General features: G+C 34.1%; 1 protein-coding gene and 1 long non-coding RNA gene across 4 annotated transcripts; both read left to right on the forward strand.

Moving 5' to 3' along the window:
* Nucleotides 1-9389: 9389 nt before the first annotated feature.
* Nucleotides 9390-13194, forward strand: LOC131011878 (filament-like plant protein). Of its 3 annotated transcripts, none has more exons than XM_057939763.1 (5): nucleotides 9390-9708; nucleotides 10148-10289; nucleotides 11051-11243; nucleotides 11344-12605; nucleotides 12700-13194. In XM_057939763.1, the coding sequence occupies exons 2-5, from the start codon at nucleotides 10179-10181 to the stop codon at nucleotides 13054-13056; spliced, it is 1923 nt and encodes a 640-aa protein (XP_057795746.1). In that variant the 5' UTR covers nucleotides 9390-9708; nucleotides 10148-10178; the 3' UTR covers nucleotides 13057-13194. The 3 variants fall into 3 exon arrangements, with proteins under 3 accessions (XP_057795746.1, XP_057795747.1, XP_057795748.1); XM_057939764.1 differs by having other exon boundaries at nucleotides 9404-9708; nucleotides 10005-10289; XM_057939765.1 differs by having other exon boundaries at nucleotides 9404-9708; nucleotides 10173-10289.
* A 2742-nt stretch (nucleotides 13195-15936) lies between these two features.
* LOC131011879 (uncharacterized) lies at nucleotides 15937-17111 on the forward strand. Its single transcript, XR_009097132.1, has 3 exons — nucleotides 15937-16162; nucleotides 16295-16349; nucleotides 16623-17111. It is a non-coding gene; the product is annotated as an uncharacterized LOC131011879 (long non-coding RNA).
* Nucleotides 17112-21308: the final 4197 nt, after the last annotated feature.

Raw genomic sequence — 21308 nt, forward strand, 5'->3', positions numbered from 1 at the left:
ATATTCTAGACAGGTTAACTATTTATTAACAACCCTGGAGACTCCGCTCATTGCAGCACCATCATCACATCAGCTCAACCTGCACATTTAGAAAACATATGCAGGGCTGAGTACAAAAGCACTCAGTGGGCACGTATGCCTAGGTATAAAAATACATGCTTCAAAACTGTAAATTGTCATGCCATCATAAACAGTACAGCAAGGGAGTTTTTTTCGCTAAAAAGGCCCAAGCTTACTAAATTCATTTGTGATTCTTAAAGTTCGACTGATCAGTCTAAGTTCTCTTGTAATCTATCATATCTGGAATTGTGTGCCGGAGAGGTGGCCACCTCTCACGGTCACTTGACCGGCCAACCCGCTAGATGACTCACGGTCACTGGTGTACACTAGCCCTGGCAGGATAGCTATCAACTGCTCAGGACTCGAATTCGATTGCATCATTGGCAAAGCCAAAGCAGATAGATATCATACTAAAATTTAAACATTTTATGGCAAGACAACAGTTGTAATATTTTCCAGTTCAAAAATTTGTAACGAAATAACTTGTTCAAAGGTAACATTAAACTCATTTGATAGATATATAAAACTGAAATTTACAGTTAAATCATCTCATGCATTCATTCGTATAAGAGGCCTACGACACGCAGGGGATCTCTATATACGTATAGTAAAAGTAATGCCTACCTCATTCCGTTCCCACTAGGGGCGTAGAGTTACCTCCTTCTTTAGCTTTCACTTCCCGTCTGGACCTTTATTGACGAAGAGTCGATAAGTTCGAGAAGAAAGTCGTGTAAGAAATGAAGATAGGTCTCTAAACTAAACTATCTCCTTTAATGATTTTAGGGTTCTAGCATCCATATTAATCTTGTCTCGTTCAAAACCTTAAACTCAAAACATTTATCACATAACTATCATTTAGGTTCGAACTATTTATTCGAACATCAACATGCGCATTAATCATAACTCGTTCTATTTATGTCATCAAGTCAAATATTCCGTCATTTTAAAAACAAATCCTATAATATCACATAGATAAATTATATCATTATAGATCATGCTTTCTCACATTTAAAATCATTTAATCATTTTCACATAATCCATATTAATAAGCCATTTGAAAAGAATTCATTAAATAAGAGTTTAACTCAAAATATTTTATTTTAAAAGTCCACTTATAAAAATACTGGAAATAAATGAACTCCATTTAAATAATTAATTTAAAGGTTAATATACAATTAAATTAATCAAGCTCAATTTAAATTAATAATTAAGAGCTCAAATACTTTAAATGGATATAAGCCCAAATTAATTAGATAAATTAAGCCCATCATATTTTTCTTTGAATAAGGCCCAAACAATTAAATTAAAGAAGGCCCAACCGAAATAAAAATAAATAAAAATCTCGGCCCAAATACTCATAAAAATTCGGCCCATGACTCGGCCCAAAACTAATTGAAATTCGGCCCATGACTAATTGAAATTCGGCCCATGACTCGAGCCCACTCCAAACCCAAACCTAAAGCCCAACACTCAAGCCCACCCCAAACAAGCCCTAGCCCAACACCTAGCCTCTTCTCCCTTTTCTTTCCCCCCTCTCAGCCGCTCACACACATACACATCAGAAGCCTCACACACCCTCTCATCTCTCTCTCGGACGTCTGCCCGGCGCCGCCGGCGAGCGGCTGCTCCTCTCTCGCCCTCTCGGCTGATCCCTCAATCGCTCACCTCTCTCTCGGCCGCTGGACCCAAGCGCAGCAGACACCACCACCGCGGTGCGCCGCCATCGCCGGCCGCCGCCTGCTCCCTCATTCTCGCGGCAGATCCGCCGCGGCCTGAAGACCACGGCGCCGTCGCTCATCTCGCCATCTCCATTTCCTTCTCTTCTATTTATCTCTCTACACGCCCTGACCCTCTCCCTCTCTTTCCTCGATCTGCCGGAACAGGACGCACGTCGCCGTCAAAACGGTGCGCCGCCGCTGCTGCCTCCGTCGTCCTCGCCGGTGGCTCACGGCCAGGAGCCGTCGACCGCCGACAACCAGGTATACCCCATCTCCCTATTCTCCTTTTTCTTCCCTCATCTTTTACCCCCTTTTTTTTTTAAATTAAAAACTGAAATCCTTCCTCTCTTTCTCTCTTGGCAGAACGGAACCACCGCGGCTCCGCCGCCGTCTCGCCATCGCCAGAGACGGTGAGCCACCGAGGCTGCCCTCCCCCTGACCTCGACTCACACATACAAAAACAGGGGTTCAAGCTTAATATTCAGTTTCCTCTTAGCAACTATCATACTTATACTGTAATTGATCGATTGTAAACTGTACACAAACATTCATTCATGTAAATTAATCCTTCATGTAATTTTAGTTCACATGTCATATCTTGTAAACACATAGAGAAATATCAAGAAATTGTATGTGGCTTTGGTGGTTCGCTGCACAGATTAACTGAAATAAGCTTAAGGAGAAAAACCTTAAGATATGTGGCGTATGTTGTTGTCTCTGAATCTGTGAATCTGCTGTGTAAACTTAGGCTGCAGAATTTAGAAATGGTGAAGTGGTGGGGTTTTTAGGTGAAAAATGGTGTGGGTTATAAAAGAAAAATGGGGTGGTGAGGATCGTGAAAATTCTTCAGCTTTAGTATGAACATGGACTTTCTCTTCAGCTTGATAAGTATGAATATGGACTTTCTTCAGCATGCTTGTGGAATTTTTGTCTCGTAAATCTTGCTGATGAAAATGGTTTGTAGTAGTTGAATATGGTGGTGTGGTTGCTTTGTGAACTTGCTGTGGAAATTGAGTGTGAAGGAGAGTGAAGAAAAATGTGAAGTGTTGGGGACGTCTTTAAAGATATAGAATAGGATAATAGTCTCTTAAAGTTGGCTGTGAGAAATTGGGCTGCGTAGGTTGAAAATGGTAAAGTGTTGTGGAAGACTTTAAAGATATAGAATTGGATTGGTGGTTGATTTATGACCATGTATCTCTTAATCCCATTTAGCAAAATATCTAAAGACTAAACACATTAATAATTATCCACATAAGTAAGCTCAATCTTATATAAACAACACGTACCTAATTCCCATTGAAGCATAAAAATCTATTTGGGTTTGTCAATTTAATAAATCAAATAATCACATAGGCTCACTTTAACAATCAATTAAAAGATCTATATTTAACACTTCGATGTTAAATTCTCGATAATAAATTAATGGACTCAAAATATATTTTGAGTGTATCATCCATTGAAAAAAATAAAAATGAAAATAAATCATCACGTATATAAATCATCAAATTCATATAAGTCCGTATTTCGTATTTTATTAATGGATGTCGAACCCTACTTATCATAATAAACCCTTATATTAGTCATTAGAAGATTTTAAATCCTCAATTAAAAGTCGGGTCATTACACTTATTGAGTTGGTCTTGGATATAATTGGGTTGTACTCTCACTTATACCCTAACCCACACCTTTACTCGAACTCGTATCTTGACTCGAACCGTATAAATAACACTATTTTGGATACAGATCAACCTGATTGTACGGTACATCCAATTATATCCAAATTTTCATGTACCTTTATTTATGATACATATTTGATCAATCTTGACTTATCCTAACGGGATTACCAAACATGTACATTAATTGTGTACAAATCTGATATAATATAATTCTCATTATCTAATTATGTATTAATGATGAGGAAGTTTATCGAAAAATATATAATCGTTATCAAAAAGTGATGTTGTCAAAATTCAGTTTTCATTATCTAATTATGTGTAATCATTATCGATGAGCGATGTCCTTAAAATTCAATTCTCATTATCTAATTATGTGTAATCGTTATCGATGAGCGATGTTTTCAAAATTCAATTCTCCTTATTTAATTATGTATAATCGTTATCAATGAGCAATATCTTAAAATTCAAATTTTGTAGAATGCAGACACAATAGAAATCGGACCATTGTATTTGATAACATCATAAACTTTAGCATGTTGTTGTGTAAATGCAAAAGTAATACTATATGAAAATATACTCCCTCCGTCCCACGAATCTTGACACGTTTTCCTTTTTGGGCCGTCCCACGAATCTTGACACGTTTCCTTTTTTGGCAATAATTATTACATTCTATCTCCTACTTTATCACCTTTATTATATTCTCTCTCCTACTTTATCAATTTTATACTTTATTAATTACACACTTAAAACACTAATCTACAACTCCTTAATTCACGTGCCGAACCCAAACGTGTCAAGACTCGCGGGACGGAGAGAGTAGTAAATGAATTTAAGGAAGAATTAAGTCGTTTCTCGATCGATGTGAATGAAAGCACACCTTGGAATTTGGATCATGTATTTTTTATTTGTGATGTATCATTATCTGACATGAGTAAATTCAAATGATAAACCATCAACATTCATGTGCAATTTTTTTTTTTTTTTTGTGTGTTGATTGGTCACACTTAATAAAAAAATATAATCAAACACAAAATAAGAGGCACATTTCGGTACATTGTGATGAACAATGCGTTCGTTCTAATTAAATTATAACTGGGGATTAATGAGTATAATTTAAAATCGATAAAGTCTAATTAAATTTAATTGTGATACATATGTCGTACATTCAGATGTACATAAACTTTTTCTTAATAATAAATAAAAAATGGGCTGTTGGTATATCTAGAAAATGAATATTTTCTTTTCATAATATGAAGTCCAACTTTCTCTTCTTGTTTCGATCTAATTCGAGTTTTGCCAGTCTGGATCCCATACAGAAATTGGGCTAAGCCCATTACAAATTATGGGTTGCAACTTGCAAGAAGTCATAAATTATATAATTTCGAAATTTAAAGTTGACGTTCAAATTAGTGTCGCAATTGTCCACTTCAACTTCCATGCAATGCCAAAATAAGTAAAAGCCCATTATATTCCACACATGCAATACACAAATAATATTTTTATCATATAAATACTAACTCAATTATCATATAAAAATTATAAATATAATTGTATTATCAATATTTAAATAAGAGTTAACTATAGTAAAATCCATATATTTTCACAGAGTTGGGTTTTTTTATCATGACCTATAAATTTGGCTGAAAATCCATGAATCGAAAAATCCTTCTGGATTTTCCCATGTCATTTCCAAATAAAAAGACAAATGACACTAGATTATTTACAAGTAGTCACACGTAGATAAAAAAAAATTATACGTAGAATTCTGCGTCACTTATATTTTAAATTTATTATAAAATTTCAAAAGAAAAATTCAAACATTATGATGTTTTTTTTTATATTTCTCCAATTAATTTATAAGTGTTTTGAATAATAAATCACATACTTAATCAACATGAATAAGCCAAGCCTTACTAGTAATTTTTTCAATAATAGCATTTACAACACGGAAGGATGAAGAAAATAAAAAATAAATAGAAAAATACCTTAGTGACAAACATGGATTTCATATCGCAATATTGCATGAATTGTTGTCATTTTCTCCCATGAATTGAATGTTAATATGTGTTTGCACCCCAATCTTGAGTTTTGTTGAGATTTGAGGCTTGGTGTAGCTTTTGGAGTAATTTAAGGGAAAATCAATGATCAATTGGAGGATTGTGAAGACATAAGAGTGAAGTACGTCTCGAGAGGAATCCGTGAGTGAGAACGGCGCCGAAATCATAGCTCGGACGAGGAAGAGCGGAGCCGACAAAGCCGGCTGCGCAGGACCCCACGGCCGCGGCAGCCAGCCGTGGCTGAAGAAGAACGGACCGCGGTCCCACCCGCGGTCGCGGTGGTGACCGCGGCTTCTTGCGCCCGGAGTACAGAATGCATTTGGCCGGCACCCGCGGTTCGAGCCGCGGCCCCTGACCGCGGTCTCCTCCCCTTCCGGCCGCGGTTCATGCCATGGTCGCGGGGAAAAGGCGGGCGTAATAGGTTAGAGTTTGTCGATCTTTGAGTGCTTTTGGGAGTAATAGGTTAGAAGTTGACCGGGGACGTCAACTATGACCCGTAATCTACCGTTTTAGTCGTCCGAGAGGGGGCTAGAACTAATTGAGAGATCACTCTAGATAATTAGGAACATCGAGATTAATATTGAGCCAGTTGAAGTCCATTGATGCCTAGTCCCTAAATCACTTTCATCACTTGTCCATTAATATGGCCCGCAAAAAAATTTCGACGACTGGTATGTGATGTGTTCCGGCTAAGTGCCATGTCATTAGTACACGTCAGCATTAAAAAAATAAAAGAAAAAAACTTAATATCAGTTTTTGATCCATCGTTTGAGCGTTTTCTCAAATATATCCACCTTAATCATATTTACAAAACAATGCCCATCGTTTCATTTTTTTTTCTTATTTGTGACCCGCAAAAATAATTCGGCGACCGGTATTTGACATGTTCCACCATTTAACGTTTCATTAATATTACATGCACTAATATAAATAAGAATAATCGATATTGTTATTATTGTGGTTGTATCACTCTGTGAATAATAATTTGTGTGTTTGTGATATTTTCCTAGAGTTTAAGCGACTTGCCATCATCATTTCATGACTTCCAAAAGCTTAAGCTATCTGTTTTACCCAGTCTTGAGCCCCCAATCTTACCTGCTACTTTGACAGATTTGTCCTGGAGTGAGAGATTCATGTATTGTTCTCTCATTCATTTTTTTTAATTGTTATAAATTTCATTTGCTGTTGAGATGTGGAGTGCAATGTCTATAAATGATCTAGGTCAAATACCGTCAAATGATGGAACACATCAAATACCGGTCGCCGGATTATTTTTGCGGGTCACAAATAAGAAAAAAAATGAAACGATGGGCATTGTTTTGTAAATATGATTAGCGTGGGATATATTTGAGAAAACGCCCAAACGATGAGCCAAAAGCTGATGTTAATTTTTTTTTCTTTTATTTTTTTTAATGTTGATGTGTATTAATGACATGGCACTTGGCTAAAACACGTCAAATACCGGTCGTCGGAAAATTTTTGCGGGCCATCAATAAGAAAAAAATGAAACGATTGGTATTATTTTGTAATTATACTTAGGGTGAGATATTTTTGAGAAAACGACCAAACGATGGACCAAAAACTGATATTTACCCTTTTTGTTTTATTCGATTAATTTCTTATTCCTCTATCTCTTTTTCTTTTACCCATTGATCATTTTCTTCTTCTTTGAAAGTACTATTTTTTGCACTTCAACAAATTTGTTCAATTTTCTTCTTCTTCTCCAACACTTTACTTCTTCACCAACATATGTTGTTTGTTGCCTGTATTCAACGAAAACAAATTGGTTAAGAATTGTATTATCCATTAATCTATATATATGAGTTTCCATGAAAATAATGATATCAATGAAATCAAAATGAAGAACAAGAATGGCAAGACAACTATTTGGTGGTTACCTTACCAAGACCAAAATCGGTCGTTGTGGCGTGGAAATCAACAGCGATGGTGGTACGATTCAAGCACGTTGGACGGCGACGCATCACGATGGGGTATAGTGGCTCTAGACGACGGCGCTACTTGGCAAAACTGTGATTATGAGATGAAGAAACACGACAACAACAATATGAAACGAGTAGCAACAACATCAGCGGTGATGTAGGCGCAAATCGGCGATGGCGCTTGTCCGGCAACGACGTCTGGAGGGCTGGGGGCGATCAGAGTTCTAAGGATGCAGAGACTTTTAATTTTGATGTTAAGGTTTTGATTTACATTTACAGATTTTATCTATTATTATAAAAATTAAATTTAGATTTGTAGAATTTTGTTGAATTTTCATATTTTTAAATTTCAATTGTCTATTTATAGATTTTAAAAGATAAATATAAAAGGTTATTTTAGGTAGTAGTGGCCATCATTAGTATATTTTTATTTTTGTGGTTAGAATAAACTTTTACTTAAATAAAATGGTTAATATAATATTTGCCTATTGATTAAAAGTGGTAGGGCCTACACTTTTTTAAGAGTTAAATTTTTCTATTTATGGAAACAAGTCACTTATAGTGGGAAGACCCAAAATAGAATACAGATCATTTTTAGTGGGACGGAGAGAGTATATGATTTACAGTTTTCATCTCTTATATCTTTCATTGTGTTCCTGTTAGATACTCCATACCTTTGATTTTCGTTAATTGTCTAGATAATCTAGTTCTCGTTTATTGGTTTTCTCTATTGATTTATTGTTTTTCCAAAACTAGATTTAAAACCCTAATTTTATATGCATTCTTCTACTGCTTTTATTTAACTACTTTTTATCTATTGCATAGCTAATTTATACGCTTTCTTTCTATTATGCATTAGTTAATCGGGATGTGGAGTGACAGACCCAACCTATGTTTACAGTTGTTAGGAATTTACTGCTTTCTGTGTGTAACACGAGTGAACTCCGTGTTTAGCTTTCATTGAGAGTACGACTTGAGTTAGCTTACTTCACTAGAATGACCTCGTACGATTGCGAGTCAATTTAATAAGTGTTTTGAGCTTTGTCAAATTTTGGCGCCGTTGTCGGGAAAAACTTTAGGCGATTGTTTGTGTTGCTTTCTTTTCTGTGTTTTCATTTTCTTTTTGTTTTGATTACCTCTCCTCCCACAGGTGCGCTTGATCTTTTTTTGTGTTTTTGTTTGCGCAGCTATTACCACATCTTAAGGATGGTTCATGAGATTCATGCCTACAACTGCAGTTCTAGAGTTTGATTTATGAAATGGTATGATATCAAGGCAATACGTAGGGTTACACTTATCTTACAGTTGAGGAGGTTCCTGATTATGAAGCTCGCCTGATCGAAATATTTTTATAAAATATTTGATAATTGTTGTTGAGTGGAGAAAGGATCTCATCACATAAAAATGAGTGGTTATGGTTGAATTGAATGTGGGTGATTGTGGTTAAAAAGATAAAGTAGAGTCATATATCAATATAGACGTGATACATTATTATGAGACTGATAAAAATGAAAAAAGTTATACTCTTTTCGTCTTCAAATAACTTCCTAACTTTCTTTTTTGGATTGTCCCAAGAAAACTTTACTTTATATTTTTGGATTGTATTATCAATAATAATATCTCATTTATTTTTATTTTTGTCTTTTGTCTTAAAATTTTGTGTCCATCAGAGACGAAGGAGCAGCAGTAACTTTTATGGGAAATGAGAGAGTATTCTTTAATATTAGCCCTTTTTTCTTTTTTTCTTTTTATAAGAAATTTTAGCCCTTTTTTCATTTTACCTTTTTTCAAACTTTTGAATATTTATGAACGCCGAAAAGGTACCGTGTGAAGGAGTAATTAAAGTGCGCCTGACGCTCCCCTTATGTTGGGCGGGAATAAGACAACAGTGATTTCAAACAAATAAAACAACAAAATTCAAATTAATTTATTTATATATGTATATTTTTGGAGAAGCTGGATAATAGTAATAGTGATCTTAGCAGCACATGCTCTGGTCCTTGACGATTTGAGAAAAATTAACTGTAATTTTGAATTTAAGAAAGGGACTTATTATCTGTTAATAGCTTACAAGAAAATGGGTGCGTGGCTTGGAATCTCAAGTTATTACTGCTGATTATCTTCAGATCTTTTTCAAGATTCAATTTTTTCGCTGAGATGAATGTGAACCCAGAAAAAGATACTGATTTTTGATGTGTGGAATTTGGGTTTTTTGAGAAAGAAATTCAGATTTTTTCTTAAGGAATTCTTGTTCCAGGTAATGTTTCTGCTACTAAATTCTGATCTCTATCTCTAGATTAGGTCAATAATAATCTTCTTGTTTTATTATTTCCTTGATTTAATTCGAAAGCTCTAAATTGGCTTCTGCAACAATGGCTCTTTATTGTGCGAATTGCTTCGTGGGTCTCATTATTCATTTATAATTTTATAATTTATTTATATTCTTCATAAAAGTAGACTTCGGTTTAAAGGAAGATTCTCACAGGAAATGTTGGTTTGATTTCATTTTCGTAAATGTTGAGAAGGAGTGAAGTCTTGACTTAATTTATGTAGTTGGATTGGAAGCAAAGACTGCAGCAGTTCAATCCGAATTCATCTCTTGAAGATTGAATCAATTAGTGTTGATTCTAGTTCGTGGCTTCTCAATACCAGTTTGCATTTTGCCTATTAATTTCCTTGATTTGTAATGATTTTAGGATTTAAAGTAGTGTTTCATTGAAGATAAAGATGGAAAAGAAGAAATGGCTGTGGAAGAGAAAATCTTCTGAGAGGAGCCCTGGTGAAAGTGAAAGCTCAGGATCATTTTCTTCTCCTTCTGAGAGATACTCGGACGAACAGGTAGATATGCGTGCGTCCCAGCTTACATAGTTTAGTCTATTTGTTCTGCTTACTCTGTGTGTGTGTGTGTGTTTAATCAACTGACTTAGTGTTTGGAATGTTCAATTAGTAAGTCAAGCACAACTGGTTTCTGTTTGCTTCTTGGAAAACCAGTATGTTGGTATTGAATTGTCGTGTTGCTGTTGAAGCTCGAATCTGTCTGCTTTCTATGAGTTCCCATAAGCAACATTGCTTAAACTATAAAGAATGGTTAGAACTAGGATCACTATATTTGAAATTAATATACATTCGTCCTCAGCTGACATAGTTTATTCTACTTGTTATGCTTACTCTGTGTGTGTGTGTAATAAACTGACATAGTGTTGAAATATTCAATTAGAAGTAAAGCACAATTGATTTGTGTTTGCTTCTTTGAAAGCCAGTATGTTGGTATTGAATCGCTGTGTTGCTGTTGAAACTCAATCTGTGCATTGCTTAAACTACGATGGCTGGTTTCTTCATCTACAACATTGTGGTGAGCATGGTTATAACTAGGATCACCATGTCTGAAATTGTGATGTGTATATTCGTGTAGGCTCAAACATGTGTGTAAATTGCTTTGGTATTCGATGAGCATGGTGTATATTTGTTTCGAGAAAGGGAAATGGAAGTGGTTAGAAAGAGCTCGATGACAAATTGTGAAGGAAAGGAATTTGTATGTGTTGGGTTCTCTTAGTACATTTGCGTCGGCATCTTTTGATCTTTTTATTTATTGGAAGCAGGATGCATCGAGAGAATCTCCAAATGGTAGCGTACAGTCGCCAGAAATAACGTCTAAACTCTCATTTACTGACGACGAAGTGAAAGAAAACATGAAGAGGCTGACGGAGAAGTTATCAGCTGCTCTTGTGAATGTCAGTGCTAAAGAAGAACTCGTCAAGCAGCATGCGAAAGTTGCTGAAGAAGCTGTTGCTGGTGAGCTTTTACGTGACGCTTGTTGCTCAATTTTCTCTTTAGTTGCTCTTACAAATAGTGGTAATACATTTGTTTTTAATAACTAATTCTGCATAACAAGGGTGGGAGAAGGCAGAAAATGAAGTGTCAGCATTGAAGCAGCAGCTCGAGATTGCGTTGCAGCAGAATGTGAACTTGGAAGTTCGAGTCAGCCATCTCGATGGTGCTCTCAAGGAATGCGTAAGACAGCTGAGACAAGGACGAGACGAGCAGGAAAAAAGAATCTCTGATGCCATAGCAGAGGGAAATAGGGAGTGGGAGTCCAGAAAAGTTGAACTCGAGAAGCAAATTGTTCACCTCCAGGCACGAACAGAAGCAAAAGAAAGCGAAAATTCTTCTGTTAATAACCCCAAGTCTCTTCTAGTTCTTGAGAGTGTGGAGAAAGAGAACTTGTTTCTGAAGCAAGAGATGAAGGCTCGCTGCAAGGAGTTGGAAAGTGTTATAATCGAAAGGGATTTAAGCATACAAGCTGCAGAAACTGCGAGCAAGCTGCAGTTGGAGAGTATTAAAAAGGTTGCTAAGCTTGAAGCTGAATGCAGGAGGCTTCAATCTCTTGCTCGAAAATCATCTCCCGTGAACAATTTGAAGCTCGCCCCGACTTCCCATTTTTATGCTGAATCTTTAACGGATAGTCACTCGGATAGTGGGGAGAGGCTGAATGCAGTAGAGATGGATGCTTGTAGGACGTGTAATGTGGACAGAAACGGGTCTGAACCAAGCTGCTCGGACTCATGGGCATCAGCCTTGATTGCAGAGCTCGATCAATTCAAAAACGAGAAACTCTTGGCAAGTAGTCTAACGGCCTGCTCCATTGAATTTGATATGATGGATGATTTTCTCGAGATGGAGCGCCTAGCTGCATTACCTGATACTAAGAGCAACACCCCTTTTACAGCGTCTGAATCTACTTCGGGTGAATCAGTTTCCATGGTTAATCCGCTTAGAGCTGAGCTCGATTCAATGACTCAACGAGTAGCTGAGTTGGAAAAGAAGTTGGAGCAGATGGAAGCCGAGAAGGCTGAACTCGAGGCTGCTTTAGATGAAAGTCAAGGATTGGTCAAGGCAGCTGAAACGAAGACGGATGAACTCCAGAAGGAGCTGAAGGCCGTGAACGAGGCTAAGGAGCTGCTCGAGTCTCAACTCATTGGCATGGAAGTAGAAGCAAGGACCATGTCTGCAAATGTCGATCTTCTGAACACAGAAATCCAAAGCGAACGTACGTTATCAGCAGAACTATCGGTCAAGTGTCGAGAGCTGGAGACCGTAAGTGTTTTGCAGAAAAACACACCACCAAATTCAAATGGTGAACTCAAGATAAAACAGGTTAGGGCTGCCTGCCTTAGGAGTGCAAAATGCTTCGTTCCATCCACGTTTTTAATATGCTTTACGCAATGTTTGCTGTACTCTTTTGCTGCAGGAGGATCTAGCCGTGGCTGCTGATAAACTCGCGGAGTGCCAGAAGACAATAGCATCTCTTGGAATGCAGCTCAAATCCCTCGCGACGTTGGAGGATTTCTTGATTGACACGACCAACATACCGGGGTTCTCTAATGGCACGCTGAGTGGTGCTGACATGCCAAAGGATGAAACGAGCCATTCTACAAGGACGGGGGACGGGCCTGGTGGTAATGTGGGTAACGGGAGCAGCGAGGAAGCTCCGGCACCCTTTGCTTTGTTAACCAACCATCTGACTGCGGCCAAGAGCAGGAATGGTTTTGGGAAGTTTTTCTCTCGAAGCAAGAGCGGCGTCGAGCTTGTTAACAGGCAAGATTAGGGCAGCTTCTCTGTTTTTTAGGTATGAAGAGGATTTCTTTGCTGATTAAATCCTGTTTGATTGGCAATTGCTTTGTGAAAATGTATGGATTGCTCAAAAGCTTATTGAGTTCAAATGGTTTCTTCTTGTTTGTTCCAAGAGTATGCTGAGTATTGTGTTTTGTTACCATGTTTTTTTTGTTTGTGAATTTTCATAAGTGAAATCTGCTATTTCATTGATGCGTAACAATGATGTGTAGATGTTTGATAGAATATTTAGCTTGTGATATTCTACTTTTTTCAGTTTGAGCAAAGCCTCGTAGAGTCATACTATATGATTCTCAAATGAATAAACTAAGTTTGTCGATGATCCAAACGGAACTGCAGTCCACACAGTGCGGTGCTTTTTATTTTAATTCGATTTATTTAAATAAATTGCTAAATCATAATTATAATTACTAAATTAACTATAAGGTACTCCTTTGTTCCAAAAAATTAGTTCTGGAAGAAGAAGACACGAGTTTTAATCAAAGTAGTTTGAGTATATTGTGAATGGAGAAAATGTCTCATTTAAAGGGTAATGTTTTTTTTTTAAGGGAACCTAAAAGGTAATGTTAATGATGATAATTACTTGTATTGTGAGTGGAGAAAGAAGCTAACATGTAATAGAATAAATAAATAAATACATTGAGAATAATATGTTGTGGAGTAATGTCTATAAATAAAAACGAATTATTTTTTATGAATGTATTAAAATAACAAAAATTGACTATTTTTCAGAGACTATGGAGAGTAATTTTGAATTACTAAACCTACTTAAATTTTAATGAGGCCCTAATCCCAAGTGTTTGTCTTTCAAGTATATAGGTAGCCATTAACCAAGGGCCTATTTAATGGGGTCATAGAAGCAATTGTGTGGTAGTAGCACAGTAGTAGTGGTTGCACTATACTTGGCATTTTTTGGCATTTTCTAATTTATGGATCATGCCAATGATATTGATGGCCATTAATTGAGATGATATTTTTGTCTGTGGGAGAGTAAATCAAATTGTATGTATTATTACAAGAAAAATAAAATTAAAGATCAATAATTCAATTCTTTGACAATTATTACTTGCTTCACATAGAGAAACGAATACCGGTTGTGTTGGCAGTAAATTGGCTCTAAATTTTGCAAAGTTTAGTAAGCAATGATATACTACTATCCTAGTATATAGATTCCAACTAGCTAGACAAAATTAATTCATTAAAATAGGCAAAATTGGCTGTCAAAATTAATGGGAGGTTAGGTAGTCAGTTCGAGTCTTTTTTTTTTTTTTACTTGGGGGAGTTGGGGAGGGGTAACGGGGTTTGAACCCAGGATCTCACTGTTCACACAAGAGGTCGCACCGCTTGGTGTTCCCTTGAGAACAGTTAAACTTAATTATTAAATGTTGCCAAATGGGCTTCAAAGACATGTTAGTAGTACATTGACGTTTTAGCTAATTTACTTAATTTCCTCATATCTTCCATTTTCATGTATCACAAATCTTGATTTATATATAACTGGGAAGTGCTACCGTGAGAGTATCTCTTAAAATAAAAAAATTAGAATTATAAAAAGGGTAAATATCATGAAAACCCCTTAATTATACCCATTTTATCAAAAAAACCTTGAAACTTTTGAAATGTTCTCTAAAACCCTTAAACTATCAATTTTTTATCAAATATATCCCGTATCTATTTTTCGGTTACCAGAAACGTGATGTCGCTCGCTGGATGCCACAATGTAATTTATATTCTATTTTTTTAAATAACATGGAAAAAACAACTTCGTTTCGTATCATATTCTATCGTGTTTATCCCTAATTCTAGGTTATTAGCGTGAATTTCAAACACGATAGGAATGAATTTTAAATTTCAGAGTGGATTTTTTTAAATGATATGGTAGGAAATGACGTCATTTTTACCATTGCATTTTAAAAAAATAGAATATAAATTACATTGTGGCATCCGACAAGCCACTATCACGTTTTTGGTGACCGAAAAATAGATGCGGGATATATTTGATAAAAATCTGATAGTTTGAGGGTTTAAAGAACATTTTGAAAGTTTCAGGATATTTTTGATAAAGTGGATATAGTTAATAGGTTTTCATGATATTTACCCTTATAAAAAATGTATGAATTTATGTAGAACTCGTATGAATTCGTTGTATAAAGGTATGAATTGCGAAAAATAAATTTTTGCTACCTTTGAGATTCGAACTCAGGACCACTAATTCATCCAACATGATGATGAATCAACCGTAGATCTTAATGATCTAAGGATCTAAGGGTTGAAAATGATTCTTATTTTATATCTTAAAAAATGTACTTATTTTAGTCCTCCCCTATATAACTCATATATATATATACTATATATATATATATATATATATATATATATATATATATAGGGAGAGGTTCAAATAAGAACCACTAATAAAATAAGAACAGAGAACCATTTTAAGCCATTCGATCATCAAGATCTACGGTGGATGCATCATCTTGATGGATGGATACAGATGTTGGGTTCGAAACCTGAAGGGAGCAAATTTTTTTTTTAATGCATTAAATTTAATAGCGGATGCATTAATTTTGTATAGCAGATGCAGTAATTTTATTGGTTCTTATGTTCTCACGATAATTGTGGTTCTCACTATAACCGCACCCTATATATATATATATATATATATATATATATATAGGGGTGCGCTCCAATGAGACCCCCTCTTAAGTGTTAGGACTAAGATCATATAATAACCATAGGATTACATTGATCCAACCGTGTATATTTTTTGGGAATTATTTAATCTTATTTTTTCCTGGAAATTGACTTCTGCGTTCACACTAACAAAAGGGCTATTCAGTAAATTATGCAATAACGTGTATCAACTAATCCCACAAAAATCGGTGGTGAATTAATTGCTCCAAAATTTTCGTTGGTTTCATTTTACATTTTTTTCCTTAATCATTTGCAATTAGAGATTTCTTCCTTTTCATTTTATTCCCGTCAGCGGCGAAATACAAAGGCGGAACAAGCGGCTTCTTCAGATTTGGTCGAGCGGTGAAGACGAAGATCATCGTGGTAAACAAGCGGCATGAAAAGTAAGTTGCGATAAAAAGGAAATTTCTTTTTTCGTTTTTCAATCGTTTATTTATTCCAGAAGTTTCGAATCTCATTTTGTTCAACAAGATCTGTAGAATCGATTAATTGTGCTTCTTTTTTCACTTTTGAAGGAGTGGATCTCATTTAAAAAGAGGTGAAAATAGTGAGTTCATCGAAAACATGGAGGTTTGTTGTTATTAGTGTTGTATTTCTTTGTTGTTCAAAGTTCTGATTTTTTTCCGATTCTATGCAAATAGATGTGGAAAAAGAATTCTCTTTTTGTTGGTTTTATTTTTTTATGAGAATGTATTTTTTCTTTTGTTTTCTGATTTTGTACTGTATGTTGCATTTGTTTTTCGATTCTTTGCAAATAGGTGTGAAGAATGAATTCTGTTTATCTTGTTTTTGTTTTTGTACCAGAAATTTTCCCTTTCTTCTTTCTTATGCAATTTCCTCTAGGATTTTGAATAATCTCATCATCAACTTGTTGAAGAAGACTTCAGAACTTGGTTCTCTATGGAAAAGGTGTTGGATTAATTTTGTGGTTTAGCTGCTAGAGACCTAGCTTTGGAAAAAGATGTGATTCTCCTTCTGGTTTCGGTTCTTTTCCTTTATTTGTTGTAAACGCTCTTCTCTTTGGGGTAATTGGTACTATTGGTACCAAAGATCCTTTTATTAAAGTGCCTTTTTTACTGATCAAAAAAGCTTGTTGAAGAAGAAGGTGAACTTGCTGAACAAGCGGCGAAATACGAAGGTTCCAAAGAACATTATAAGTTTTTTGTTTTTCAGAACCTGGTTCAGGCAAAATCCGATGCATCACGTACGGCTGGAAAATGTAAAAGAAGGGTAAAGAAAAACTGATCGAAGATGTGTTATTTGACAGTAGTTTTGTAATATTCAGTTAAACATATGTATTATACATTAGAAAATAAATTTATTCATTCGACATCTTTTTTTTATGTATTATACATTCGACATCGCTTAGTCGATCCTAGCATTAGGTCATTGACCGACATTAGTTTGTTGTATATTTATTCATTACTGTAATTGTTATTTATAATTGTAATCACATATACATAAAAAAATTATCTATATTCACTACATGTTATGTTTTATTCTCATAAATATATACATTATTCATTAAATTATGAGCACGTTATTCAGTTCGGAGAAAGTCTTATTTATAAATATTTGTTATAAATATTACAAAGGTACACAATGATTAATAACTTGTTCATTACATATCATGTTTTATTCTAATGAATATAATTGTTATTCATTAATCATAATTCATAACCGTAACCACATAAAATATATGAATAAATAAACTAATTTATATTCACTACATAATATGTTTTATTCTAATGATTATACGCTTTATTCATTAACTGTTAGCATAAAATATCATAATGTAAAACTATTTTCCGCAACTTAGTTCTATTGTAATCGAATTCAATGCGTAAATCCGATCTTGTTCATCATGTATTATAATCTTATTCATTACGTATTATACAATATTCATTAAACATTTTGAATAAACGTGCAATGACTTACTATTATGAAATCACATAATATAAGAAAATTGTTGAATAAGTTATGTCTGGTGGATAAATAATATTATTGGATATTGTATTTTTAAACAATACATATGAACAAACATGACCGTATAGATTTGTAGTTAAATAGAGATACTTTTTCAAAATAACAAATAAAAATGTAACAATAAAAAATGAACTAACATAAATTAATGCAGTAGAATATAAAAAATTTACAGATTGTGAAAGAATATAATAATCTAATAAAAAAAATACGCATATATTTGTTTCATATTGTATAAGTTATATTTCGTGCATATATTCCATATTATTTTTATTAAAATATATGCGTAATATATGAGAGAGAAATCTAATAATCATATAAAAGATTTGGAATAGATATGGAAGGAATTATTTTCGGTAGTTATAAAAATGTTATGGACACATCTAACCTTTATAGAATTAAATAATAAACAAAATCAGAAAAAAAATCTAGCCATTGGATTGATAAAATAAACGCACCAGATCGTGCCCTAGATCTCACTAAAATTAGGGGGTCTCATTGGAGCGGCCCCCTATATATATATATATATATATATATATATATAGGGAGTGGTTCAATTGAGAAGCTCTATATTGTTGAGAAGTTAAGAAGCAATCTAATAGATGAACATGTCAATACATTTTTATGAACGCGGGTTTGAGAAGCTCATATATATATATTTCTTTTGTTGATAAAGTATACGAGTAAAATAAAGAAATTAAAAGATCATACAACAACCAACTAATGTATATCTAGTTCATAATTAGGAGCACTACATCAAAAAAAGAATATACTGTGAAATTCAAACGTTCTTTAATTTAACAACAAACACTCTCGATCATTAGTGTAATGGATCATGTTGCTGGGATCCATAGAAAATCAATTACTCTATACCTATGCATGAAACTTTTTGAAATGAGTTTTAATAAAATGTTCTTGAAAAAATTATTGAGGGTATTGATAGTGAAGAAATGATCTCACATTGAGAATATTAATTGATAATGAAGAAATGGCCTTTGATCAAGGATAAAATTGTCAAATTATGTGTGAGTAATATCTAAAAATAAAAAGTGCATATATTTCAGGGATGTATCAAAAATTGAAGAAATGTATAATTGTAAGGGAGAGTATTTTTCTGAAATTTGCTATTACATGCACTTTGATGAAGGAATTTTTCTCTTGTTGACTCATAGCATATGTTTTTTGTTCATATCGCAAACCATTTGTTACACTTCCCCCTAATAATTCAATGCACTAATTAGTTTTTTGTGAGCACAAAATGCATGTTTTCTAGAAAAATATATGTGGCTGTATTTTTGAGAAAATGCATCAATACATTTTTAAATTATAATGTAGATATTAACAATAAATTATTGATTTGGTATAGAATTCTAGAAAGTAGCAGTTGGCGATTACTAATTACAACTAATTGACGGCAAATAAACGTGTTGTTTCTATATTCAGAATCTCATCTACAATTGCTATAAATAATAGATGCCACAACGAATTGCATGCGCTTTCTATGGAGTAATAAATTTATACTTTATTATAACAATGTTAATTAAAATATTTAAAATTATCACATATATATTATATATACATATTGGAGGTGTTTGGTTTGAGTGATAAGACATGATTGATAAAATAATTCACCTTAATCAAGTGTTTGATTTGCATAATTAGGCTCGTGATTAATTATTCGGTCCGCATCTAATCAACTAATTAAGTGATTATTTATCATACCAAAATTGAGAGGATTATTTAATCACTGCTCAAATCCTATCAATCTTATCAAAATTGCATAATTGGTTTCTTGCTTCTCAAAAGAAATTAGACTCTGCTTTTATCTAATAATTACTCCATTCGTCCCATTATAAATGTCTCACTTTCCATAATGGGATGTCACATTGCAAATATTTTATTCTGTTTTTGTCAACCTATTATCTCTCTATACCTAATATTTAAATAATTTTCATCAATCCACTTTATCTACTAATTACACATTTCTTAATTTTCGTGCTCAAAAGTAATGAGACGGAGGAAGTAATATATACTAAGGGAGCGTTTACTTTGGAGGATTAATCTTGATAGATAAAAATAAAAAGGTCAATCCCTTGTTTAGAGCTTTGAGATATCCCAAGACCCTTGATTATTTTTATCATTTAGTTAGTTTGCTTGATTCTTATCTCATTGAAATGATGGGATTGGAGGAATCCTATTATTAAGGATAAAAATACTCAATCATGCAAAGTAAACGCTCCTTAAACTTGTAATGAGACGTTTGGTTTGCATGATTCACCCTGCACTCTACCTAATCATTTAATTGAATGATTATTTATCACTTCAAAATTAAATAAATTATTTAATTACCTTACAATCTTATCAATTTTATCCATCAAATAAAACGCTCCAGGAAAATGGCCCAACAAAAAGTGAAACTAATTATTCATCATTTTTAAAATTTTGGCGTCCGACGAAATTATTAGTAGCATATGAATTTTTAAAAAAACTGTCATACTTTTAGGTAATTAAACTTTAACAATTTTAATGCAATAGCCAATAGGGACATTGATGGTGTATCTTTTGAATTTTCGACATTGAGCAGACAATCGGATAAGTCAAAAGAGAACTAAAGTAATTGAAAAAAAAATAGTAGTAGAACTTTTAGGTGAACAAAATTTAGTAGACTTTGAAAATACTACTCCCTCCGTCCCACTCCAATAGGCTCAGTTTCCTTTTTGGGTTGTCCCACTCCAATAGGCTCAGTTTCCTTTTTGGGTAAAAAAGTTGTACTTAATTGGTGTGGACCACACCACTTTACTACCATTTTCCTACTAAAAAGTAAGTTTTCTTAATCTCCGTGCCCAAAAGAAGTGAGCCTATTGGAGTGGGACGGAGGGAGTAATAAATATGGGCACAGATGTAATATTTCATTATTCCTTGGTATGTGGAGTAATATTTTTTTATCGATAGAACACTTGAAAAAGGAGGGATTATATTTTTTTGATGCTATAAATATTAAAGGTTGGCTATGAAATTAATTTCTACCTCATCTCTCCTCACTTTCCTCTTTGGGCCTTTTTTTTATTATTATTAATTGTAGCCAGTAATTTCATTTAATGTTCGAATTCATTATGATTTATGAATGATCTTCTAGTCTCAAAATTCTAAATATCAGCCACAAGATATTTTTCATAAAGTCATAGTCTTATCATGCATTAAATTGGTAGAAGTACTATACTAAATGAAGCATCATGGATCATAAAGAGCTTTTCTTGCAATGCATCATATCTTAGACCAGCAAAATGCAAGAAACACATGTCCCATAACCTATCTTTCAATTTGCTTGTTTCGAAGCATAATTCAATTGATGTGAATATATATTAAGATAAGATATCAGCCTTGCTGAGTGACACAATATTGAAGTTTAATTTCTGCTTGCAACAATTTAGAACTGGATATGGCAATTTACCTCCTAAAAAAATTAGCCTTTATTTTTCAGTACGCTCATAATTTATATATTTTCGAATAAATGAGTGAATATTTTGCATGCCATGAAGAATTGAA

This window comes from Salvia miltiorrhiza, chromosome 2 (genome assembly GCF_028751815.1).
Source record: "Salvia miltiorrhiza cultivar Shanhuang (shh) chromosome 2, IMPLAD_Smil_shh, whole genome shotgun sequence".
Taxonomy (NCBI): Eukaryota; Viridiplantae; Streptophyta; class Magnoliopsida; order Lamiales; family Lamiaceae; genus Salvia; species Salvia miltiorrhiza.

Bases quoted from the DNA above. Each gene is read 5' to 3' on its own strand.
- LOC131011878 (XM_057939763.1), top strand. From the start codon at position 10,179: ATGGAAAAGAAGAAATGGCTGTGGAAGAGAAAATCTTCTGAGAGGAGC. The intron at 10,290-11,050 runs GTAGATATGCGT...TATTGGAAGCAG, and splicing joins AGAGATACTCGGACGAACAG to GATGCATCGAGAGAATCTCC. The intron at 12,606-12,699 runs GTTAGGGCTGCC...CTTTTGCTGCAG, and splicing joins GTGAACTCAAGATAAAACAG to GAGGATCTAGCCGTGGCTGC.